At 37.6% G+C, this 27,363-nt stretch overlaps 1 protein-coding gene across 1 annotated transcript; it reads right to left on the bottom strand.

Annotated features, from left to right (window-relative positions):
* Nucleotides 1–4,528: 4,528 nt before the first annotated feature.
* On the bottom strand, nt 4,529–5,161 carry LOC149172762 (uncharacterized). The gene has a single exon (XM_089426452.1). The coding sequence runs from the start codon at nt 5,159–5,161 to the stop codon at nt 4,529–4,531; it is 633 nt and encodes a 210-aa protein (XP_089282578.1).
* Between the last annotated feature and the right edge of the window lie 22,202 nt (nt 5,162–27,363).

Genomic DNA, 27,363 nt, shown 5'->3' with positions numbered 1-27,363 from the left:
CTCCATACTGTCACGTCATGCTAACATCAGCAACAATGTGTCCCTTATTGGAACCAATTAGATTCGGCCACTTGTCCAAGTTGGAGCTCATCTGAGACCACCATCTATCCTTATCGAACCCAACTAGATGCTTCCACGTGTCCTGCTTGGAGGAGAGAGAATGATGCCCACCATACTTGGTTTTGCAGTGAATTCCTTTGTAAATATAGTTTTGGCTCTCTTGGCGATTTAACAAAGCATGCAATGTCCCTGACATTTTAAATCTATCCGTGTTTGCAGATCATCATTCTGTTAAGGTTGAAACTTTTAAAAACGTAAAATGCCGAATTGGCTTGGTCCTCTCACATTGCGATATCGCTAATCGTTGATCAGTGATTCACAATAGTTGTTTGCATCGCACCTTAAAGTCCTTCGATTGTCTATACACTGAGATCTACGAAATGTGATATTGCTAATCATTGATCGACGATTCACAATAGTTGTTTGTGCTGCTCCTTAGGACCTCTAAACTCCGATATGTTGGGACCTCTGAGATGCAATATCGCTAATCACTAATCAACAATTCACAATTGTTGTGTGCTACTCTTTAGGACCTCCAAACACCGATATGTGATCTGCCGGGACCTCTGATTAGACACATGTCAGAAAGAAACCAAACCATTTTCCTTTGTCTTATGGTTTGGAGAGACAAAACTTCAGCTGGCTCTAACTTTTGATCCAGAAGTCCATTCTGGGACTTCCACATATCATTGGAAATCTTATTCTGAGCACCATACAATGGAGGGGATCTGATTCTTGGAGCCCGTCCTCTACCTCAAGGAGGTCTCCAAAGTCTCCACATAGCTAGAATCAAAACCACCAAGGCATGAATCCCAATCATCAGACTAAGCCTTGTTTGACATCAATTCCAACACTTACATAACCAGCGACCTTCATACCATCAAATGTACAAAAGTAAGTAATATATTGCCTATTGTGTAGGGCGTGTGTGATCTTTGTGATTTATGACAAGTGGGTATGTCCCCCTACCATCAAGTTTGAGACTTGACAGAGTATGCCCCTGTATGCATCTTACTCACAAGCTAGGCTCGTATGTATTTCCACCCATCTAGCCAATGGATGAGAATAATTGAGATAGACTGTAATCCTTACCATTTATAGTAAGTGGTATCCTACTCAAGTGATGGGATGTAGGCTTTCTACCACTGACTCTTGAGGGTCAAGATGAGAATATCAACGAACTGTAGGATAGAATGTGATCCTTACCTCTCATGGTAAGTGTTATCCAGCCTATTGTCCTTAGATATAGGGTGGTATCTAGATCTCCCCTATGATGGTTCTTCTTCTTTAGATTCAAGAGTGTTAAACAAATGAGCAACGATGAGCAGAGATAAGCAAAGATGATATATGACTTGATTCAACGACGATGATGATGAGACATTTGGGATGGGACATATCATGTAGTTGGAAATTCCTCCTAGGTAAGAGGGAGAGTTGATATTTGGTAGTTCAAGGATAAATTCCCTCCATTGAGATGCCTTCCCCATTTAGAGAAGCCCCTACTAGCCCTTGGAAGAATTTAATTTGGTCAAGTAAAAATATTATTTTTTATGTGAAACCCACATGTGCATAAAAGTACAGGTCATTCTAAAGGACAAATTGGGTCTCCTCCACCACATATAAATAGACCTCATGCCACATCACTTTGGAGCATCATCACACACATCTCTCTTCTCTTGATTGGTTCGTACTACATCTAAAATTGTAGGTTGACTTCACACATGCGAAGAGAAGGAAAATTTTTCTATTTTGGTGTGTTGACTTTCTGTTTGGGATTTCTTTGAACAACATTGACCAAGGAAGAAAATACTTCATTTGACTTGGATTTTGACCTATTTCCAGAGGTCGAGTTCAAGGACAGTTCAACCGAATTTTTTTGGGCACTTTGAACCACACTGATTGTAGGTTTGCACCTAGGGTTTCTACAGGTCAACAAGTTGACTTTCACTGATTTTTGTGGGAGTTTTGTTGATTTCTTTGAATTGGTTTGATTGGTCTTGGAATGCCAAATTTGTTACTGCTTTGACCAAATTGTTTGGAGAATTGTTGACCATTGACCGTTGATTGGTTAGGGTTATTCTTGTAGATGAATTTGACTAGAATTATAGAGTTGACTTGTTGATTAGATTTGACTTTTGAGCTCATAATTGGATTGGATATTGATTGTTGACTTGGTTAGGCAAGATATTGACCCTTTGAATCATTGTGGATGAAATTGAACATTGTATTTCTCTGCTGAACGTTTGATGACAATCTAATAAAAGAAGAATTTTGGAAAGACTTTTTCCCCTTGTGGGGTTTTTCCTTGGTCTTTGACCAAATCTTGTGCCGTTCTTGGCTATCTTCTATTGTGCATTTGTATTATTGTTCCATCTACAATTGCTTACTTTCATTGTAAAATTGAATTTATTAGATAAAATGATTACTAATTGAAGAAGAATTATTGTGAGTGATTGTGCTAAGCACAAAACACTAGAAAATTAACCGATATGAGTTTTAGTAAGTAAATTATTTGAAAAGTACACAGAGGTTCTACATTTCAAAATTTTTGATAGAACAATAAAGAGAACCATTTGAATCCATCACTACATAAGCGGAATGGAAATTCAATTTATATTTCTAATATTAGAAAATGATCAATGACTTATTAAAACTTAAAAGTCATAATAAATTGAATTTATTACAAAATGCACTTTCACATTCAAATCCTAAAATAATAAATTTGTTCATTATTTATATTTACTCTATCACCGTCACATATTCCAACTAGACATTTGCGCTTGTCCCAAAAAGTAATTAGCTTATCTAGACTAAAGGTTGTTAATACTATTTGCAATCCTCCTTGTAATAACGTATTCAATCAACAACAAAGTAACATTTACATCCTACTATTTTGTTCTACCCTATGCACTATTTTCCTCTCTTTATCGCAACAACATGAGATATCTTTAACTACAAAATTTGTATACAACATAGTTGATACCGAATCATAAATCCGTTAAATCACTTGTGGGATTGGAATAAATGATGGCTGAAACCTGCAGCTTATATTTGTATTGGAATAAATTATGGATGAAAATTTCAACCTATTTACAACTAATGCATACTTCTGTTTATCTTGCAATAAACGCACCTTTTAATTCTCTATAACTTTTAAAAGATTTTGTTAATGTTCCAAATCTTCTTGGTAGATTTATTAGCTATAATTAGTATACTAGTTATTTAAATTTATTTCATGAGAAAATTTACATATTTCACAATGATTTATAATAGGCATAATTGATGGATGCCACTTACCATATCCTATAAGGGTTTTGGACATTTCCATTTGGGAAATCTCTGATTAATGTCTATCCACCTTCAAATATAATTTCTTGAATCCTGGTTTGTTTCAAAGGTTTTTTTAGATACCACAAATTTGAGGAGACCAAATATACTTATTTAATTTATTTGTGTCTTATGAATTGGTAAATGATTCTTATCATACTACCTTTATGATCATAAAATATGTCTCTTGCCCTATTATGTTTCAATTACCTTTAGGTGTACAATCAGATTTGTACTTTCTCCATCTGAAGTGGGGTTCCATGGTTTTTGACTTAAAAATAAGTTTTTCTTATCTTATTCTTTATTGGTAATTACATAATTTGAGGGATTACAAGGTTTGATAAAATTGATCGCTAATGACCATTGATCTTTGCCCGAAGCTTAACACTTGCCGACAAGAAATTTTTGTCGTATATGACTTTGGCTTAAAAAGCATAAAACATATTTATTTACAAATATTAATCACCCTTTTTAACGAGGTAATTAATCACTAATGAAAATTAATCTAACTAGGGGCATGTTTAGACTAACTGCCCTTTTAAACTATTTAACTAATCTAAACCTAATCTATATGACTTTAGGCCAATTTTTAAGCATATTAGGCCTTTTATTTGTCCTAATCTAACCTAATTTCTAATGTTCAACCAAGATTAAACTGTTTGGTTGAATTTATTCTCTAATCTAGTACAAAAATTTAAATGATCTAATCAAGATTAAACAGTTTGATTCAGATTAGAAGAAAAGGCTATGGCATAAAAACAAGATGCACATAGACCTTTAGTATTACAAATGGAATTTATTCATGAAGTGGCATTTAAACAAGCACACTTATACAAATCTTTTGATTTTTTTTTGATGGGGTTCTATTTCATTTCTTTTTTATTTTTGTATTTTTTCATATTTTCATATTTTATTTATTTCTTCATACCCTCTTTTATAAAATAACAACTAACTTATCGAAAATAAAGCATGTTACAACATCGGTTCCAACTGGGCACTGCTTCGTCCTGCAGGACGCAGAGAACTTGCAGATCCATGTGCCTTCTCCTCGGGCTAATGGGGTCTTCTGTTGAAACAAATACACACTGCATGTAAAATAAAACTCTCCAGTAAAATACAATGGTGAATGAATGGAAACCTCTCAATACTGAATATAGTTCTTCAAGTACTTCCCATTGACAGGCAATGAGGAATACTCTCCCTCCAAATTCTGCAAAATGAAAGTGTTATTACCCTTGACCTCAGCAATGCTAAAAGGTCCCAACCAAAGGTTGTCAAACTTGCCATGTTTGCCTTTGTCTTCTCTCCTAGCATCCCATCTCAGTACCAAATCACCTTGCCTGAAATCTCTTTCCCTGGCTTTCCTATCAAACAAGCTTTTCATTTTACTTTGATATTTCTTAAGCTTGTACTGTACTTCGTCTCTATCCTCATTCAATTCTGTGATTTGATTTTTTCTTCGAGAGAAGTCATCAGTCTCTTCTTTTGAATCTTGCAAAGACTTTAAAACAAGAAAAGATAAACGTGTGGGAAATATTGCTTCTTTTCCATAAACAAACTGAAAAGGGGATTTACCTGTTGATCTTTTGTGTGAAATCGTGTTGGCCCAAAGTGCATAAACAAGATGACTATCCCAAATCCTTTTATGTTCCTCCAATGTTTTCTTTATTACTTTAACCAAACTTTTGTTCGACTCTGCCAATCCATTTCCCTGTGGATAATATAGTGTAGAATGATGCAACAAGATCTGATATTTATGACAGAACTCAATCATCTTAGTACTGTTGAATGCTTGTGCATTGTCTGTCACTATTTGCTGGGGGCATCCAAATCTAGACAATATATATTCTTCAATAAACTTGATAACAACAGTATCAGTTGCATTTCTGACTGGAATGGCTTCTACCCATTTGGTAAAGTAGTCTGTAGCAGTCAATATCCATCTGTGCTGACTTCTTGATGGAGGATGAATTTCACCAATGAAATCCAATAGCCATTGATAGAATGGTGCTTGGACTAAGACTGGAACCAATGGAAGAGCTGCTAATCTCTGCTTTCCAGCAAACATTTGACACTGTGTAAAACTCCTAACCTTTGCTCCCACCTGTGCAAAAAGAGTAGGCCAATAAAATCCTACCCTTAAGATTTTGTATGCTGTGGCCCTCCAAGCATAATGACCTCCACAAATTCCTGTATGAAATTCATCAAAGATACCTTTTGTTTCATTCTTTGTTAGGCAAAGTAGAAGGATATTAAGAGGATCGTTCCAGTACAAATTTTCATTCACAATACAATACTTTACAACCTTCAATTTCAGTGTTTTACATTGATTTCTGCTAAATTCAGTTGGACATTCAAATTCTCTAAGAAAGTTCACAATGTCAAAGTACCAATCTGATAACAAATTTTTTCATTAATGTGAATCAAAATTGTCTGATCTGATGCAGAAGGTTCTTGTGGATTCTCCTGTATGGGGATTTCATAAGGTTCTTGTGGATTCTCCTGTATGGGGATTTTATAAGGTTCTTGTGGATTCTTCTCAGTTGGGCTCTCAGAAGGTTCTTGTGGATTCTCCTATGTGGGGGTTGCAGAAGGTTCTTGTGTATTCTTCTCAGCTGGGATGTCAAAAACAGAATTTATTCCTAAGATTTTGCAATTGGATTCAACGAGGAGCTTGGCTAAACCTTGACCGTTTACCAGCCTGGTAGTCTTGATGATGAGGTCATACTCTAAAATTTTAGTTATCCATCTCCCTCTCCTTCCATCAGTGTCAGACTGAGTTAGAACAATTTTGACATCACTATTAGGTACATAGGAAATGATTGAAGAGTGGAGGAGACAGACTCTAGAGGATTTCAGAGCTTGAACTAACGAATAGGCTTGTTTTTCAATGATGTCATACTTTAGCTCAGCATCTCCCATAACCTTGTTAAACAAGGGAATGGGTTGGTCATCTCCATCTTTGTTCCTTTGCAAAAGAACAATAGCTAATGTGGTTTCAGAAGCAAAATAAAAGACACTGAAAGGTTGAGAGTAATCTGGACTGACTAAGATGGGAGCTTCAACAATGGGCTTTTTAATTTGATCAAATGCATACCTAGGAGGAAAGGTCCATTTGATTTCATGATTCTTTTTCAACATATCAGTTATGTCCTTAACTATTTCAGCATAGTTAGGGATAAATCTTCTTAAAAAATTAACTTTGCCAAGGAAAGTTTGAACTTCCTTCTTGTTCCTTGGTAATATGAGTGTCTGAATTTCTCTTTTAGGATCAATGACTACTCCTTCTTTGGAAATGATGTGGCCGACCAGTTTTCCTTCTTGAAGTGCAAACAAATACTTCTTGGGATTAAGAGAAATCCCAAATTTCCTACACCTGTCAAAAACCTTTCTCAAATGCTTCAAATTCTTTTCATTAGAATTGGAAAAAACAGTTAAATCATCTAAATAAATAACAACAAATTTGTTGATCTTACCTACAAATTCAAGGTCCATAACATGTTGAAATGTGGCTCCAACATTAGTTAACCCAAAAGGCATCCGATTATACATGAATGTGCCCCATGGAGTTGTAAATGCAGTTTTTTCTCTATCCTCTGGACTAACCATAATCTGATTATATCCAAAAAATCCATCTAACATGGAAATTCTCTAAGCTCCTGAAACTTTCCGAAGTAATTGATCCATCTTAGGTAATGGATAATTGTCCTTTAGGGAAGATTTATTCAAATTCCTAAAATCCACACATAACTTTTTTCTCACTGGAACCAGATTGGCTACCCAATCTGAATATCTTAATGGAAGTATTATTTTAGCATCCAGTAGCTTCTTTAGTTCTTTTTCAATTACAGGAAGAAGGACAGGATTAATTCTCCTCAATTTTTGTTTGAAAGGTTTTGCCTCTGGTTTTAATGGAATTTTGTGTTCAATAAGAGAAGTATCATATGCTTTTAATTCATTATAAGAGGAGGCAAAAACATCTTTGTAGGCTTTAAGGAGAGATAAATATTTGTCTTTAGCTTCCATGGACAAGGATGCATAAATTTTAACGTTTTTTATCTCTTCATGACTTCCAATGTTATAAATTTCAATATTTTCATCAGGTGACTTAGAAAGTGGATTTTTGGGGACATCATTATGATCAAAGAGCTTCTCAAGAGGGATTAACCCTTTTGGAATAAAATTGTTAGAGAGTTGGATAATGTTATGATCAGTCATTGTAGAATCAAATTGTGGTGTTTTATTTTCGTTGTCAATTTCAAGATTATCAAGTGGTTCTTCCTCAACTTGCATCTTTGAGAATCCATCTATGACTTGCAAAAAGGATTTTAGTTGCTCGTCATCATCAAAATTTTTCTAGTACTTAAGATTATCAGGAGTAGATGGTCTATACTTGACTTGAATTTGATACTGGAAAAGCATCTTATCAAGGATTTTAAAAGAACTTGTAGAAAAAACCAAGGAATTTGCATGCATGTTTTGATCTCTAGGAATAGTAGTAATATTGAATGCTGAAAAGAAATTTTCAATTGAATCCCAAACTTCATTCCTATAAGATCTTAGTCTGGGGTGCTTAGTTTGACATTGATTCCTAACTTGTTTGATAATAAGTTCAGAATCACTGTATACACTTAAGTTCTGCACCTTAAGACTTCTTGCTAACTCTAATCCTAGTAGAAAAGCTTCATACTCTGCTACATTATTGGTTACATCGAATTCAAGTTTGTATGATTGGGTAATGTTTTCTTTATCTAGAGAAATTAATACAATTCCATCTCCTACTCCTTCCTTTGAGCAAGAACCATCAAAGTACATTTTCCAAATATTAGTTTCAATAGTTTTAGGTTGATCAACAATATCTTCAATAGTTAGTTGAGTATTTTGTGAATTATTTATAGATAGTTCAAAACACCCAAAGTCTTGGTCAACAACATAAATAGGATGATTCCTAGCCTGATCAACTCTACAAACAGTGTTCATAAATCTGACCTCTCTATATAGCCTGAGATGCTCACCCCCATAAACTGGAATAGTGGCATAAGACATATCCATTTGTAGGCTCCCTCCTAATTTAGCACAGCAAGATCTTGATAGTAGCATGCCAAATTTTGGAGGGATGTCAGTGACTACTATGTCTAAAACCACACTTTTGACAGGGATCTGAGCTAAGGTTACCACCAAATCTTTAATGAGTCCAAGACAAGGAACTTTCTTGGAGTCAAAAGTGTAAAGATCATGGTAAGTTCTAGTGACTTCTAATTGCAACTGGTCCATGATCACTTTAGGCATTAGATTATGGGAAGCCCCAGAATATGGCATACAATCATATAGTAGGAAATCATGAATTTTCAGAGTCACATAAAACGGTGGTACATTCTCATCTATCATGTCAGAGCTAGGACCAAAAACTACTGAGGGTTTTTCGTCCTGCAGGCTTATCACATCCCCTTCAGCATCCACACTAGATGACTGAATCCATTTTGAAACTTGGTTCTTATAGCTTTGATTTTTTTATAGTTCAGCTGGGGGAACTGGTATTTTAACCCATTTCAGTTCTCTTTCAACATTGAAGGTTGTCAAAATAGTTTTATCAATTTGACTTGTTTCACCTGTTTGATTCAAAGGTTGAATGATAGCTGTCTGGGTTTCAATAGATTTTATCTGAGTTTCGTTTTGGATGGGACCTCTTGGAGGTCTACTGGGCCCTGCCCTATCCCTAAGATCATATCTTCTGTTTAATTCAATAATTAGGAATTCAGAGAAGGCTTGGTATTTAGAAATTTCACTGTCTTCTTGATTTTGGGAAGACCAATTTGAAGGGTGAGGAACAATAGAATTATGTACAAATGTAGAATCAAAATTATTTATATCTTCGGAAATTAGAGGACCAATATCATCTGGTTTTTGGTCATCAATCATCAGAGGAGGTTGGATTTGTTGATCGATTTTAGGCCTCTGTAAAATTTGAGTTTGAGGGGTTCTTCTAAACTGATTCTGTGGTCTCACAGCAGTTTGTTGTATGGTCCTAGGCTGAGTTTCAATCTTAGAAATCCTATTAGATAGCTTTCTAATGATGTTATCTCATCTATTTTTTGATCATCGTTTTTGGACTTTGAGGAGGATCCTTCCTCTTTAGCCTTCATTTTTATTTCAGCTTTTTCAACCTTAGCTTTGAGTTTAGATGAAGCTGATCTATTAGCCTCAACTTCTATAGCATTAGTTTGCATATCCTGAAGGGTAGGAGATATCCTTTCCCTTAGCATGACTGCAAAGTCATCATCAAAGGCTTTGGAAAACCTAACCTTTGTTGCTACAACAGGAGGTTTACAATCAAGAGGCATTTTGTGGTAGAGTTTATTGAATCGTTTAATGAAATCTACCACAATTTCTCCATGGTTCCTTTTAAGTTCTTCAAACTTAGTAAGGTAGTAAACTGCATCCTTTTTGACACCCCACTAATTCTTGAATATAGTAGTTAAATCATTCCAGGGTTGAATTAAATCAGCCTTCAGTTGCCTAAACCATATCCTAACATTTCCCTCTAAAGACTAAACAAATAAACACATATATACATCCTCATGCTCTATATTCATATTATCTGCAAAATCTAGGAATGCAACTAGATGATCTTTTGCAGAAAGGCCAATTTCACCATTAAACCTGGGTAGGTGTTTCAAATACCCATCAGGAAAATTGTTTAACTGGTTGGGAAGATGTACGGCAGCATATCTAGCTTGGATTATAGGTCGAAATGTCATATCTAAAGATGAAGAAGAAGATGATTCAATAGAAGAGGTTGGAGATGATGTAGTGGAGGATGATGAGGCAGGTGGTGAAGCAGTGGGTGAAGATGGAGGTGTAAAAGTGGGAGGAGGAGAATGAGAAAGTGGAGGAGGCGTAAAAGCTTTCAAAGGTGTTTTTATTACTAACTTCTGAACCTCTATTTCAACCTGCTCTTTACTTTCAAACTATGGATTTGAATATACAAAGAAGGTTTTTTCACGTTGGACAGAAGTGGATGGGAATGTATAGTGAGTGGGGGAGATAAAATCAATTGGTTTTAGCTCTAGTAAATGTACATCTAATTCTTCCTCTGACTTGGGAGAATTTGAAAATATTTCAGGAAGTTTGTAAGATTCCAAAGATTGGACTAAGAGAGCTGACTACAGATCAACTCCTTTACATAAAAGTTCTAAAACCTAGGTGTTAGATTAGCCAAATCTAATTGGGATGGAATAGAGCTAAAGGGATCAAAAACTAGAATATCTTCAGGTTGTAATGGTAAAAAGGAAGAAGCTGAAGCTTCAAATCTCCTTCTAAACGAGGCCTCTCTCACCAGTTTCTTAGGATCAGATAAAGGAGATATAACTTGAGAGTCAGAGTGAGATTTGGTATGTTTTGAAGGAGCCAGCGTGGTCTAGTGGAGTCGCCACGTGAATGATTTTTAACCTACAATTTCTTTATTCATCTTAAAGAAAAAGTTTGAATTTTTGTCCTAGGGAATATAGTTTAATTTTTGCTCCCCGGCAACGATGCCAATCTGATGTTGTCTTCTGAGATGACTCTAGGTTAGTTAGTCGTGGAAGAGCATCAAAAATATTTTGTTGGTTTTAAATTTTATGGATGACCAATGATATGAATTATTGAAAACAGGTGCTTAAGCCTTAACAATTACTAAGCTAGATGAAAGGGTTGCTATTTGTCTAGCTATAGTTAATTGATTTAAAGTTAATGAATAACAAAATATGCGGTGTTATAACTTGCTAAATATTCAAATAGAATATTTGATTGGTTATAAGCAAAGCATATATGCAAACAACATTTCCTGTAGAACAAAATATATTCAAACGAATGCAGATTTGTGTGACAATTAATTGATATAGGAGAGTTTACAATAAAAAATAGCCTTATAAGTTAGTCCCTCGTTATTGCTGATAAATTCACAGGGGATTTAAGACTGACTGATACTCAGTATGATCTTACCTAGAACTATGCATAAAGACTTGACTATTTGAAGCAATACATAATGAAATAAGCACATATGAAAACTTACAAGAAGACAGAACTATAGTAGGCAAATTCATAATCCTTTCATTAACTTTGCAAATCTCTAGCTCAGTTACAATTCTGTTCTCAAAGCTCATCCAAGGGTTCAACCCTTAATAGCTCGAAGGAGGAGTTATTTATACAAAAAGTTCTACTAGATAATTTCAAAACAAAATTACAAAATTAGTACAAAATTATAGGAATTTAAAAACTACTAAGTTTTGGCACTATCCTTTAGGAATCTGTTGATGATGTGGTCCCCAAAAAGTGTTGCCCAACTGTCCTTTAGTTGTTGATGAAAGTTACTCAATAACTTCACACAAGTGATCCCATTGGTCTTCACTTGGTATGGCAAGATTTACCAATTTTCTGTAAACTTCATCAACCTTGGTGTATTTCTCAAAAGTGGGCTTATTTACAAAAATATGTTTAATTTCATGCTTAATAGTCAAATAAAAATCTAAAACTTCTAATGCTTGTTTCCCTATAATATGCCCCTTTATATCTACAAAGTTTGATTTATCAGTGGCTATGGTATAAAGCTTCTAGAAGTATTCTTCCAGACTGATCATCCTGTCATTAGGGCCACTAATCCTAGCAGTCCTCTTTGATTCAGTAAATTAAATTTAAAATGAAACCTTTGGACAAAAGTCTTCAAGGTTTGACACTTAGTTTCCAACTGAGTCATCGAATTCTTTTTCTGCAACACCTTCTTGATTTCTAAGATGGTTTTCATTCTGTCCATGATTTGAATCTACTCCAACTCGGCCCTAGTTTTTGAGTTAAGAACTCTGATCATGTTTGTAGCCTCACTTGGTTTATCTTTAAAAAGTTGCTTCACTTGATCAATGGCCACTTGGCATCTATTTATGAGTTCCTGCTGCTAAAAAATGATCTAAATGGAGGGCCATATTTTAGTTATGGCTTGACTGATATTTGCCCATATGCTTTCCTTGGCTTGGGCCAAGGTCTGAGCCATCAATGACTAGCTCTGTAACTCTTCAATTCTTTTGTTCAACCTATGTGTTTTCTACATTTCCTTAACATACAAACTATCATTCTTTATTTTCTGAGCTTCTAGATTCTTAAATTTCTTATAAAGTCTTTCATTCTCTTGCTTCTGGTGAGTAAGCTCTTGTGAGAGTTTGTTCAGATCCTCTGCCGTCGATGTAGATTCCCCTGTGGGTGATGTAGATTCCCCTGTTATTTTGGACACTATAATAGCGATAGCTATGATGGGAGTTATAGCTAATTGAGTAAATTGCTCGTTTTCCTTAAGCAATTTCTCAATCTTCTCCTCCATAGTTTTAATCTATACATTCTGCTCAATTATCAGTTTGAGCATTTCTTCCTTGTGTTGTTCATTCTTTGCTATCTCCTTGGTCTGGGGGTCCTCTATAGAAGGTAGTTTCAATTGTTTTCTCAATAATGCAATGTTTTTGTTCTTCTTCCTGATAATATCTTCAGCAGCTTTGACATCAGTAGGGTCATATCCAATTTTAATTACTAAGTCCTCCAATGACTTAACCCTGTTGTCTTTAGCTAAAGATGATATTTTCTCAATCTTCAACTGTGACTGCACATTTGACAGAGAAATTTTAAGCTTTGACAATGCCATAGCAGTGTTGGTCATGGTTGAGAACAACATCTCACCAGACTGCCTATGCATGTCCATTTGATCAATTGGATGTATCTGATTAGCATCAAATGTAAACACAGTTTTATTATAATCAGAAGAACCTTTAGGAAAAGGGACTTGAGCCTGCAGAAAGGCCATTTGCATTCTTCCCTTCTCACTGTCAAATGTTGTCAACAACCTGTGCTGTGATGTGGAAGTCTGCTTCCAAAACTGTGCATAAACATTAGCTTTCAAAGCTTCATTCTTCTGCTTGATTTCAAGGAAGTTAGTGAAAACATTTGACTCCTCTATTTCACTTGCTCCTGCTGATTGAGTAATTTCTAGCAAATTCTGTGAAGTAGAAGAAAAGGAGTAGTAATTATAGGTTCTTCTGTCCCTACAGAAACCTGTGAATCATCCAAATTGATGATGATAGGCTCCTTTTGACCTTGAGTAGTAGTAGTAGTTGTAGTTCCCTTTGTTTCAATCCTTGATTTCTTCTGGTAATGGATGAATTCCTTCTCTCCAATTGCTAATGATGATGATCCTTCCCTAGTCCTCTTGTCATGCTTAGTTTGAGAAGTAGGAGTTTGAAGAGTAGAAGGAGGTAAAACCTGTTCTTTTGCTTCCTGAAGAGTATTCTCTTCCTATTGTTCTTGATTTCTAAACTTCTCAATCTTTGGCCTAAGTGTATGATTATAAGGAGTGGTCTTGAGTTCCACCCTCAAGTCTAAAATAATGTTGAATGGATCATAGGACTAGGTGAAGCTGGGTTGGAAACCCATTTATTTTGATATAGCATCTGCCTCTAAACCAGCTAATCTGGTGTTACGGATGAATGGTCCAACTTGTGCCTTTATCTTGAACTGTGATCTCCTCTTCCCTGAGATGAAATGGAGCTTATCCATGTTCATAATCTGCTTGATATATTCCAGAGAAAATTCTCATTGGAACATATTTTGGCAATTTGTATGGAGCCAACTCGCAGCCATATATTTGAATCTTTGTGTAGTTCTGGTAAAGAGACCAGTCTCCTATTTTGACTTGATCACTGAGGTGCAAGATCCTTTTAATTTCTGTGTTGATTCTAGGTTCACTTTGACTGTTGAGGAGCTATGCAACTGGGTGAATGAAACAATTTACGAAGTCTGTAAAACTGAACTCAGTTGAGTTCTTTCCAATCAATGAAGTCCAGTGAATAACTGCTTGATTCTCTTGCTGATCATCCTGCTTGTGCAAAACAATAGGCAACCTATCTCCTAGCTGAAAAATAAACATATGAAATAGGACAGAGGAGTATTTCGACACTACTTCAGTAGTGAGGTTCATCAATTGCTCATGCATAGCTTCAACCAAAAATTGACTGTAGTTATACATGAAGGCGTGCTTATTTTCCTTGGAAAAGATAAACAAATAGCCTATGATAGCTTCATCTACCCACTGGTCTAATTGGTAGCCTAACAAACAAGAAATAAGAGAAATGATATGCTTGGCTTTCTCAGAGTACATTGATGCTGGGTAAGGAGGATTCTTCTCAGGGAGCTCAGCATCTTCAGGGAGAAAAATCTCAAAGATTTGAGCTCTTTGAGGGATGGTCAACTTGTGATATAGGTCGATTAAGGCTACAATGGAGAAAAAGTTAAGGGATTCACTCTCAGGCATCAGAAGCATCTTATTTATGGGTTTTGCAGAAATAGATATCAGAATGTCCCCATTCTAAGCTACAATTGTTGTCTATAAGGGATTATATTAAATTGGCACCAGATAACTAGGTCAGGGAAGGAATAAGTCTGGGGAAACATGTGCAAGGATAGATTGGATTTCCATAGGTTTTTTCATCCTTAGAATCAAAATATGTCTACTTTAGCCAGTTGTGCAATTCAAACATGTCGAATTCACTTCTAGTGTCTGCAATTTTAAAGTATTAGTCGACTAATGGGATATGGTCCAGGTCCAAGGCATCAGAGGCCTTTGGGTTTTCCTGAGTTGTGGAGTAGCTAGCAGAAGGCTTGTCCTTTTTCTTGGGAGCCATGATATAACAAAGCTATAATTGTGCAGGGTAGAAAAATACAAAAGTAGGCTAAGAAGATGTTTCTAGTTACAGGCTCGGCTAAACAAAGAATATGCAGACAAGAACAGTAAATAGAATCAGTGAAATAGCAATAGAGGAAAGGAAAATGTAACGAGGGAAATGGATATTTAATAGCGATTTGGGACGACCGTTACATTAGAGGTCGTTGGTGATCGGCTAATCAGAAAATTAATGCATTAACGGGAAGGAAGAGAAGCAACGAGAAGGCATTAATAATGGCAACAGGTACCCGAGAACGATTAGGAGATATTAGGCGAGGGCACGTGGCATGGAGTGATTGGAGGAGGATGGAGTGGGAGGAGTGACCATTGTCGTGGTATCGGAAGCATGGGAGTGTGAATGGCAAATTTCGGAGGGGGTGGTAGTGGTAAGTGGTTTGGAGCAAGGGGGGTGCAAAGTGTTGAGGGAGCGACACGTAGGCGAGGGGCCCACATGGCCAAAACCATTTTTCGCACCCCCCCTTGTCATTATCTTGTTTCGTGGTGAGGGGGTGCAAAGAGCTTCCCCACCATTGATCTCAGTGGAAAGGGTAATGACCATTGATCTTTGTCGGAAGCTTAACACTTGCCGACAAGAAATTTTTGTCGCATATGACTTTGGCTTAAAAAGAATAAAACATATTTATTTACAAATATTAATCACCCTTATTAACGAGGTAATTAACCACTAATGAAAATTAATCTAACTAGGGGAACGTTTAGACTAACTGCCCTTTTAAACTATTTAACTAATCTAAACCTAATCTATATGACTTTAGGCCAATTTTAAAGCATATTAGGCCTTTTATTTGTCCTAATCTAACCTAATTTCTAATGTTCGACCAAGATTAATCTGTTTGGTTGAATTTATTCTCTAATCTAGTACAAAAATTTAAATGATCTAATCAAGATTAAACAGTTTGATTCAGATTAGAAGAAAAGGCTGTGGCATAAAAACAAGATGCACACAGACCTTTATTATTACAATTGGAATTTATTCATGAAGTGGCATATAAACAAGCACACTTATACAAATCTTTTGATTTTTTATGGGGTTCTATTTCATCTCTTTTTTATTTTTCCATTTTTTCATATTTTCATATTTTCTTTCATTTTTAAAACCCTCGGCTCCAACTGGGGATTGCTTCTTCCTGTAGGATGTAGAGAACTTGCAGATCCATGTGCCTTCTCCTCGGGCTAATGGGGTCTTCTATTGAAACAAATATACACTGCATGTAAAATAAAACTCTCTGGTAAAATACAATGGTGAATGAACGGAAACCTCTCAATATTGAATAGAGTGCTTCAAGTACTTCCCATTGACAGGCAATGAGGAATGCTCTCCCTCCAAATTCTGCAAAATGAAAGTGTTATTACCCTTGACCTCAGCAATGCTAAAAGGTCCCAACAAAAGGTTGTGAAAATTGCCATGTCGCCTTTGTCTTCTCTCCTAGCATCCTATCTCAGTACCAAATCACCTTGCCTGAAATCTCTTTCCCTGGCTTTCCTATCAAACAAGATTTTCATTTTACTTTGATATTTCTTAAGCTTGTACTATACTTCATCTCTATCCTCATTCAATTCTATGATCTGATTTATTCTTCGAGAGTCTCTTCTTTTGACTCTTGGGTGAAATCCTGTTGGCCTAAAGTGCACAAATAAGATGACTATCCCAACTCCTTTTATGATCCTCCAATGTTTTCTTTATTACTTTAACCAAATTTTTATTTGACTTTGCCAATCCATTTCCATGTGGATAATATGGTGTAGAATAATGCAACAAGATTTGATATTTCTGACAGAACACAATCATCCTAGTACTGTTGAATGCTTGTGCATTGTCTGTCACTATTTGCTGCAGGCATCCAAATCTAGACAATATATATTCTTCAATAAACTTGATAACAACAGTATCAATTGCATTTCTGATTGGAATGGCTTCTACCATTTGGTAAAGTAGTTTATAGCAGTCAATATCCATCTGTGCTGACTGCTTGATGGAGGATGAATTTCATAAAATGAAATCCAATCCCCATTGACAGAATGGTGCTTAGACTAAGACTGGAACCAACGAAAGAGCTGCTAATCTCTGCTTTCCAGCAAACAATTGACACTGTGTACAACTCCTAACCTTTGCTCCCACCTGTGCAAAAAGAGTAGGCCAATAAAATCTTGCCCTTAAGATTTTGTATCCTGTGGCCCTCCAAGCATAATTACCTCCACAAATTCCTGCATGAAATTCATCAATGATACCTCCTGTTTCATTCTCTGTTAGGCAAAGTAGAAGGATATTAAGAGGATCGTTCCAATACAAATTTGCATTCACAATACAATACTTTACAACCTTCAATTTCAGTGTTTTACATTGATTTCTGCTAAATTCAGCTTGATGTTCAAATTCTCTAAGAAAGTTGACAATGTCAAAGTACTAATCTGATAACAATTTTTTTCATTAATATGAATCAAAATTGTCTGATATGATGCAGAAGGTTCTTATGGATTCTCCTGTATGGGGATTTCAGAAGGTTCTTGTGGATTCTCCTGTATGGGGATTTTAGAAGGTTAATGTGGATTCTTCTTAGTTGGGCTCTCAGAAGGTTCTTGTGGATTCTCCCATGTGGGGGTTGCAAAAGGTTCTTGTGTATTTTTCTCAACTGGGATGTCAAAAACAAAATTTATTCCTAAGATTTTGAAATTGGATTCAGTGAGGAGCTTGGCCAGGCCTTGACCTTTTACGAGCTTGGTAGTCTTGATGATGAGGTCATACTCTAAAATTCTAGTTATCCATCTCCCTCTCCGTCCATCAGTGTCAGGCTGAGTTAGAACAGTTTTGACATCACTATTAGGTACATAGGCAATGATAGAAGAGTGGAGGAGATAGACTCTAAAGGCTTTCAGAGCTTGAACTAAAGAATAGGCTTGTTTTTCAATGATGTCATACTTTAGCTCAGCATCTCTCATAACCTTGCTAAAAAAGGCAATGGGTTGGTCATCTCCATCTTTGTTCCTTTGCAAAAGAACAATAGCTAATGTGGTTTCAGAAGCAAAAGAAAAGACACTGAAAGGTTGAGAGTAATCTGGACTGGCTAAGATGGGAGCTTCTGCAATGGCCTTTTTAATCTGATCAAATGCATACCTAGCAGGAAAAGTCCATTTGATTTCATGATTCTTTTTCAACATATCAGTTATGTCCTTAACTATTTCAGCATAGTTAGGGATAAATCTTCTTAAAAAATTAATTTTGCCAAGGAAAGCTTGAACTTCCTTCTTGTTCCTTGGTAATATGAGTGCCTGAATTGCTGAGACTCTTTTAGGATCAATGACTACTCCTTCTTTGGAAATGATGTGGCCGAGCAGTTTTCCTTCTTGAAGTGCAAACAAAGACTTCTTGGTTTCAAGAGAAATCCCAAATTTCCTGCACCTGTCAAAAACCTTTCTCAAATGCTTCAAATGCTTTTCATCAAAATTGGAAAAAATAGTTAAATCATCTAAATAAATAACAACAAATTTGTTGATCTTACCTACAAATGCAAGGTCCATAGCACGTTGAAATGTGGCTCCAGCATTAGTTAACCCAAAAGGCATCCGATTATACATGAATGTGCCCCATGGAGTTGTAAATGCAGTTTTTTCTCTATCCTCTGGACTAACCATAATCTAATTATATCTAGAAAAGCCATCTAAGTTTCTAACATGGAAATTCTCTAGGCTCCTGAAACTTTCTGAGTTAATTGAGCCATCTTAGGTAATGGATAATTGTCCTTGAGGGAATATTTATTCAAATTCCTAAAATCCAGACATAATCTAATTGCACCATTTTTTTTTTCTCACTAGAACCAGATTGGCTACCCAATATGAATATCTTAATGGAAGTATTATTTTAGCATCATGTAGCTTCTTTAGTTCTTTTTCAATTACAGGAAGAAGGACAAAATTGATTCTCCTCAATTTTTGTTTGAAAGGTTTTGCCTCATTTTTGGAAGTAAACTTCTAAGGTATTTGAACACTCCTTCAGTAGTGAGGTTCATCAATTGCTCATGCATAGCTTCAGCCAAAAATTGACTATAGTTATACATGAAGGCATGCTTATTTTCTTTGGAAGAGATAGACAAATAGCCTAGGATAGCTTCATCTCCTTACTGGTCTGATTGGTAGCCTAACAAGCAAGAAATAAGGGAAATTATATGCTTGACTCTCTCAGAGAACATAGATGCTGGGTAAGGAGGATTCTTCTTCGGGAGCTCAGCATCTTCAGGGAGAAAAATCTCAAAGATTTGAGCTCTTTGAGGGAAGGTCAACTTGTGATATAGGTCGATTAAGGTTGCAGTGGAGAAAAAGCTAAGGGATTCACTGTCAGGTATCAGAAGCATTTTGTTTATGGTTTCTGCAGAAATAATTATCAAAATGTCCCCATTCTGAGCTACAATTGTTCTCTGTAAGGGATTATATTTAGACTGGCACTAGATTACTACGTCAGGGAAGGAATAAGTCTAGGGAAACATGTACAAGGGTAGATTGGATTCCCATAGGTTTATTTCATCCTCAAAATCGAAATATGTCTGCTTTAGCTAGTTGTGCAAGTCAAACATGTTGAATTCACTTTCAGTGTCTGCAATTTTAAAGTATTAGTCGGCTAATGTGATATGGTCTAGGTCCAAGGTATTAGAGGCCTTTGGGGTTTCTTGAGTTATAGAGGAGCTGGCAGAAGGCTTGTCCTTTTTCTTGGGAGCCATGATATAACAGAGCTATAATGGTGCAGGGCAGAAAAATACAGAACTAGGCTAATAAGATGTTTCTAGTTACAGGCTCGGCTGAACAGAGAATATGCAGACAAGAACATTAACTAGAAACTGTGAAATAGCTATAGAAGAAAGGCAAATGTAACAGGGGAAATTGATATTTAACATCGATTTAGGATGACCGTTATGTTAGAGGCCATTGCTGATCGACTAATCAAAAAATTAATGCATTAATGGGAAGGAAGAGCAGCAATGGGAAGGAATTAATAGCAGCAATGGATATGTGAGAACAGTTAGGAGATATCGGGTGAGGGCACATGGCATGGTGTTATCGGAGGAGGAGGGCGCAGTAGGAGTGATTGTTGGCATGGTATTGGGAAGCACGAGAGTGTGGATGGTGGATTTCGGAAGGGGGTAGTGGTAATTGGTTTGGAGTGAGGGGGGTCTGAAGTGCTAAGGGAGTGACATGTAGGCGGGGGGCTCGCGCGGGAAAAACTGTTTTTTGCCCCCCCCCCCCCCGCTGTTATCTTTTTTCTTGGTGAGGGGGTGCGAAGAGCTTCCTTGCCATTGATCTAGGTGGGAAGGCTACTGACCGTTGATCTTTGGCTAAAGCTTAACACTTGCTGAAAAGAATTTTTTGTCGCATATGACTTTGGCTTAAAAAGCATAAAACATATTTATTTACGAATATTAATCACCCTTTTTAACGAGGTAATTAATCACTAATGATAATTAATCTAACTAGGAGCGGGTTTAGACTAACTACCCTTTTAAACTATTTAACTAATCTAAACCTAATCTATATTACTTTAGGCCAATTTTTAAGCATATTAAGCCTTTTATTTGTCCTAATCTAACCTAATTTTGAATGTTTAACCAAGATTAAACTGTTTGGTTGAATTTATTCTCTAATCTAGTACAAATATTTAAATGATTTGATCAAGATTAAACAGTGTGATTCAGATTAGAAGAAAAGGTTGTGGTATGAAAACAAGTTGCACACAGACCTTTATTATTACAAATGGAATTTATTCATGAAGTGGCATTTAAACAAGCACACTTATACAAATCTTTTGATTTTCTTTTAATGGGGTTTCTTTTTTATTTTTCTATTTTTTCATATTTTCATATTTTCTTTATTTTTTCATACCCTCTTTTATAAAATAATAACTAACTTATCAAAAATAAAGCATGTTACAACAAGGCCCATAGGAACTAGGGTGATGGCCATAGATAAAGGGTAGAGCTCATGTTTGGCTTTTGCCCACATGCTAAATTTGTATGTCCCGACCATCTTTTGCATTTTGTGGTACATTTCCTATTGACTATAGCCAAATTATGCTTCTTTTTTTTTTAGCTGCATCAACCTCCGGGGGATTGTTCCAAGACTGACCCAAGGTATGGACAAGGGGAGGTGGAGGCTAACCCTGTCTCGACCTAGTGGACACATGTGGACCCGGATGGGAAAATAGATGAATGGGGCTAAAATTAGAGGAGGGGAGTGATGTATATGGTGTCAGGAAGCGGGACCACGCAACAAAAATCGAGATTTCCCAAGTAGTGCCAGCCCTAAAGCTAGTGGCTAGTAAAGGAGCTCCTACGAGACTAGGATACAAGGCTAACCACCAGATCGGGTAGGGCAGACAAGAGTATAGAGTCTAGACCTGGCCCACTATTTCCACCGAATCCCTGTGAAAATTCCACAACTGGAATCCCTACTGCAGCAATTGATGATATTACTCCTATTTTTTAAATTCCTTTAAACAAATTACTTGTAGTTTCCTATGACAAATATCATAATACATACATTGCAGCCTTCACTTAATTAAATATTATGCAGAAACAAGACATTGAGCAAGACAGAAAATGCAACAAAATGAACACCGTTATTTTTAGACAAATGTCCCCGGAAAAACCTAAAGTGGGAAATAGGTACAACAGATCTGAAAGTTTATTATTATTAGGCAGTAGCAAATTCTAAATACATCTCTGAATACCTCTCCGGTTATTTAGTTATAGAGAGAAATGTTGGCAGAAAGATTTGTGAGATTACCTCACACAATCACTGAGAAAATCCTAGTTGATCCAGACTCTGGATGAAGTGTCTCTGGCAGGCCCTACGCTGCCTCTGTGCAGTTCTCACACAGTCCCTGCATCAACTTCTCTAGGCAATGTGTCACCCAATTTGTTGATAGATTTTTTGTTTGGAGTCTCTGCTCTCAACCTCTTAGTCTCACACCCTAGCTCCCAGCTTCTGAAAATGGCTCTCCCCAGCAAAATCTCGATTCTCTCTCACCCTCTGCGCTGCCTCTGCGTGGCCCTGTGTCAGTCTCTACATCTAGGGTACTGGATCACTCTTTGCCTCTCTCTGCTAATGAATCTTCAGCTGAGAAAATCTCTCTCTCTTCGGATGCTTTCCTTGCCCCTCAACTGCAAGAAATCTCCTCGATCAAAACTTCCTCCTCAGAACTTCTCACATCAGAAATTCTATCTCTTGATCTCTCAGTGTGTTTTCCAAATGACCCTCAAAATTCCTTAAATAATATTCTTGTTGACATTCAACAGCCCAGATTAAAAGATAATTAATGGCTAAGATCATTTTAGCTTGATCCTTGTCTTCTTCTAGAAGTTACACCCATAATTAGATTAATACCCATTAATATTTTTAATTTCCTAAGTTTAGACTTAGGGTCCCATTAAAAAATATTAATTATTTTAATAAAATTGTCTTTGGGTGGAATTTTCCAAAACACTTTCTAGGTTGTTTGGAATACATGTGCCCAAGCCTCCCTGAAAGATTTGAGGCTTAGAGCACATCCGATGCTACCCCAAATCAACAATCCCTCTTAACAAGGAACGTGCTCTAGCAATATACGCTGTTGCATACTGCTTTGATTTTGAAGCATCGTCTTTTGCACTGTTGATGTCTGACACGCTACCCACCAAGTACTACATTGTTGTTGTACTGCTGCTGACACTGCCATTGTCAACACTGCATCAGTACTACAACTCCCCCTCAGGCGTTGCATTTATGTTGTTGCTAGCACTACCATTGCCAACTGCCACTACACTGCAAATTGTCACTAATAACAATGGAAAAACATCCAAAATTACTGAACTAATTGTGTTCAGTATGATACCATGTGAATGTTGGAGTCTGACTACTGCTAGTCTCTGCACTAACCCTCTGAATCTACTGCGCTGCTGCTGACCTCTGCTTTGTGCCATCTGCACTGTTGCCAACTTTGCTTTGCATTACTCAGATTCTGGCGCTCCTAGCTACTGCAACTGTCTCTCTGACACTCCTCGGCACCATCCGACACTAGTCCATCCTACTACTGCAAAATTGGGCTCCGGTAGCAAGGTATTGATCCAAGAGGTGGACTCCTCAAGGATCCTGCCCATCTGTAGCTCTTTCGAAGTACAGTTCTAAATCATCCCACCTCCCTCCTGGAGGTATCTCGATTGTCATGGAAAACTCCTCCTCTTCGATCTTCGTGGGCGCAGCCTTCAGATCGTGTTTCTCATCCTTGTCATTTTTCTTGAGAGGACACTGTGTAGCGTAGTGACCCATCTAACCACACCTGAAACACATGATCTTCGAGACGTCCTTCTCACATCTCCGTTGCTCCTGTTGTCCCTTTGATGCAAGGGCTGCATTATCCTCCTCCTCCTTGAGCTTCGACCCACTGCTGCTACTGCTTCCGTCAAGTTTGACCTTGACTAAGTCTCTCCTCAGCTCCTATTGTTTTAGAGTTGCTCACATCTCATCCCAATTTGGCAATGCTGCTCTACCCAAGATACTCTGGACAAATATTTGCCATTCATTTAAGACAGAATTGAGGGCTAGCCTAACTAAATCTGAATCCTGAGGTGTATGCCCCGCAGCAGACAACTCATCACGAATTTCCTTTAGGTTCGTGAGGAATGGATCCACACGCTCTCCCTTCTGCATTTGAGCAGATCTCAGCTTCTGCTCCAAGTACATCTTCTGCTGCTCGGAAGATCCCTGATATAACGTGGCCAAGGCATCCCTTTCCTAGCAATGCGACACTCCACGTGATCCTTGACTCCATCTAGGATCATCCTCTTGGCCTTCGCCATCCCAGCGCGGTATTTTTGCAGCGGACCTGGATCTGCAGGGACAACCACCACTTCGTCGACATATGTCTTGAGGGCATCCTCATTTAGAAGGAATGACATCCTTTCCTTCTAGATGACATAGTTAGATGCTCTGACCAACCTATCCTGATCCCTCAAGCCACTGGTTGCCATTTCTGCCAAAAAATAGAAAGTCGAATGGCCTCCTCTCTCCTTTGTGCTGCTATTGGGCTAGCCTACGCACTCCCTGCTAGAGCTAGTAAAACTATTGCCCCTTGTTGCTGCTCAGCTCTAGAGAATTTGAATTCGTTGGCTAGGAATTCTCTGAGCAAGAAATTCCCTTAGTCATGCTTCTCCTCTTTCTTCTGATGATCTTCTACCCAGCAAACGGCTTGCAGAAAAATTTGCGTCCCACCAACTCTACTCACGTTGAGGCTTTAGTGCTACTCCCTTTGCCCCGACAAAAATTTGATCTGGAAGCCCTTCTCTTCGTCGAATCTCTCGGAGAGAGGCTGCCTCAAAAATTAGCCCTCCGGCTAGGAACTACGCAAACCCTCTAGGGTTTTGAATTGCTACCTCCTGAAGCTTTTTGATTTCTCTCTTCTACTCAGCGTTGGGTTCTTTGGCACTGCTCTTCTTGTTTCATTTGTAGCTTTGATACCATGTGAAAATTCCACAACCGGAATCCTTACTGCAGTAACTGATGATATTACTCCCATTTGTTAAATTCTTTTAAACAAATTACTTTCAGTTTCCTACAGAAAATATCGTAATACATACACTGCAGCCTTCACTTAATTAAATATTATGCAGAAACAAGAGACTGAGCAAGAAAGAAAATGCAACACAATGGATACTGTTATTTATGGACAAATGTCCCCAAAAAACCCAATGCAGGAAAACTGGTGCAGCAGATCTGAGAGTTTATTATTATTAAGCAGTAGAAAATTCTGAATACATCTCTGAATACCTCTCTGATTATTTAGTTACAGAGATAAATGCTGGTAGAAATATTTGTGAGATTACCTCACACAATCATTGAGAAAATCCTGGCTGATCTGGACTCTGGATGAAGTGCCTTTGGCAGGCCCTACGCCGCCTCTATGCAATCCTCATGCAGTCCCTGTGTCAACCTCTCTAGGCACTGCATCACCTAGTTTTCTATTCAATTTGCTGCCTGGAGTCTCTGCTCTCAGCCTTTCGGTCTCACACCCCAATTCCCGGCTTCTGAAATTGAATCTCCCCAGCAAAATCTCGGACTCTCTCTCATCCTCTGCACTGCCTCTGCGTGGCCCTGCGTCAACCTTTGCATCTGGGCTACTGGATCACTCTTTGCCTCTCTCTACTGATGATTCTCTAGTTGAGAAAATCTCTCTCTCTCTCTGGATGCTATCCTTGCCCCTCAACTGCAAGAAATCTCCTCGATTAGAACTTCCTCTTGAGAACTTCTCACTTCAGAAATTCAATCTCTTGATCTCTTAGTGTGTTTTCCAAATGACCTTTAATCTTCCTTAAATAATCTTCTTGTTGACATTCAACGACCCAGATCAAAAGCTAATTAATGGCTAAGATCATGTTAGCTTGATCCTAGTCTCCTTCTAGAAGTTACGCCCACAATTAGATTAATACCCATTAATATTTTTAATTTCCTAAGTTTAGACTTAGGGTCCCATTAAAAAATATTAATTATTTTAATAAAATAGTCTCTGGGTGGATTTTCCCAAAAATCTTTTGGGGTTGTTTGGAATATATGTGCCCAAGCGTCCCTGCAAAATTTGAGGCCTAGAGCACATCCGATGCTACCCCAAATCAACACTCCCTCTTAGCGAGGAATGTGCTTAGCAATATAAGCTGTTGCATATTGCTCTGACTCTGAAGCATCGTCTTCTGCGATGTTGATGTCTAACATGCTATCCACAAACTACTACGCTGCTATTGTACTGTTGCTAACACTTCCACAGTCAACATTGCATCCGTACTACAACTCCCTCTCAGGTGTTGCATCTGTGTTTCTGCTATGACTACCACTGCCCACTACCACTGCAATGCAAACTGTTGCTGATAGCAATAGAAAAACATCCAAAATTACTGAACTAACTGTGTTCAGTATGATACCACGTGAATGTTGGTGTTTGACTGCTGCTAGTCTTTGCTAGTTTAGACATAGGGTCCCATTAAAAAATATTAACTATTTTAATAAAATTATCTTTGGGTGGAATTTCCAAAACACTTTTGGGGTTCTTTGGAATACATGTGCCCAAAACTCCTTGCAAAATTTGAGGCCTACAGCACATCCGATGCTACCCCAAATCAACAATCCCCCCACCAATTGTTATAGACATTTTTGTGCCTTACAGCATGAAGCATGAAATGTCCATAATCTAAGGGATCCAAAGTCCCTAAACATGTTTTTCCTACCCCTAGAGGAACAAGGTCAGCAAACCACAGCAATTCAAATCAGTTCTCCACTGAAAAACACTCAAAAACAAGTCAATTCCGGATCATGTCAACTGCTCCACTGAGCATCTGCGCTGAATGTCAACTGCTCCATGGTCTACCTGTGCTGAATGTCAACTCCAGCAAAGGCTACCTGCGCTGAGCGAGATTTGACAAGTGGAAGTCTCGTTCCTCAATGTGTCAGTGCCCAGGAAGCTTCCAAAATGACACTTGGATCAAGGAATTCGCCTAGTGATGAGTAAGAGGTTCTAAAACTCCAAGTGGAAGCTAGGATCTCCAAGTGGACTAAAGAACTGAAGAAGAACTGGAGTTAGAGAGGACACTAGTCACACATCAAGCTGACTCATGCTCTCTCCAAAACTCTATATAAGGATCTCTACCCTATGAGATCTAGAGGCTGGAATTTGGTATTTGCAAAGAATTGATGCTGGTTTGAGGTTAGAGCTATTGGGTGATTTGTTTTGAAGGAGGTGAAGATAGAGATTCCTTTCTGCTGGGGAGGTGATGCTGGATTGGGCCTCTTATGGTTGTATCACTCCCTGAACTTTACTTCTTCCATTAATAAAGCATTTGAGGTTCTTCTATATGCATGTGTTTCAATGATGTATTGTTATACTTGTGTATTTGATTTATTCTAATCCTTGAATCAGTTATGAATGTATGCTTCTTGTAGTTTCCCTCTCTTGTCATTTTGCAGGATCTTGGTGTAGCTGGGCCAGTGAAAGAGCAAGGAGCTGGGGGCAAGCAGCAAGGAGAGAAGATTGGATCAACCATTAGCGAAAGACATCGGTTAGTGGATCCCTTTCTCCCCTCTCTTACATCTCATAAAGAAGAAATCTTAGATAGCTTTGCTTTGATTGTTGCTGAGGTACTGTCACCCTTAGAGTGGGATAGGGTCATTCTGTATTGGATACTTTTCCCAACAACAAACTGGCGACTCCACTG

Source organism: Pinus tabuliformis, chromosome 4_2 (assembly GCF_031772625.1).
Source record: "Pinus tabuliformis cultivar Carrire ecotype Pingquan chromosome 4_2, CPIR1, whole genome shotgun sequence".
NCBI classification, from domain to species: Eukaryota; Viridiplantae; Streptophyta; class Pinopsida; order Pinales; family Pinaceae; genus Pinus; species Pinus tabuliformis.
This window is presented reverse-complemented; position numbering and strand designations above follow the sequence as displayed.

Excerpts from the sequence above, each read along its gene's own strand:
- LOC149172762 (XM_089426452.1), bottom strand. The coding sequence starts at position 5,161 with ATGATTGAGTTCTGTCATAAATATCAGATCTTGTTGCATCATTCTACA.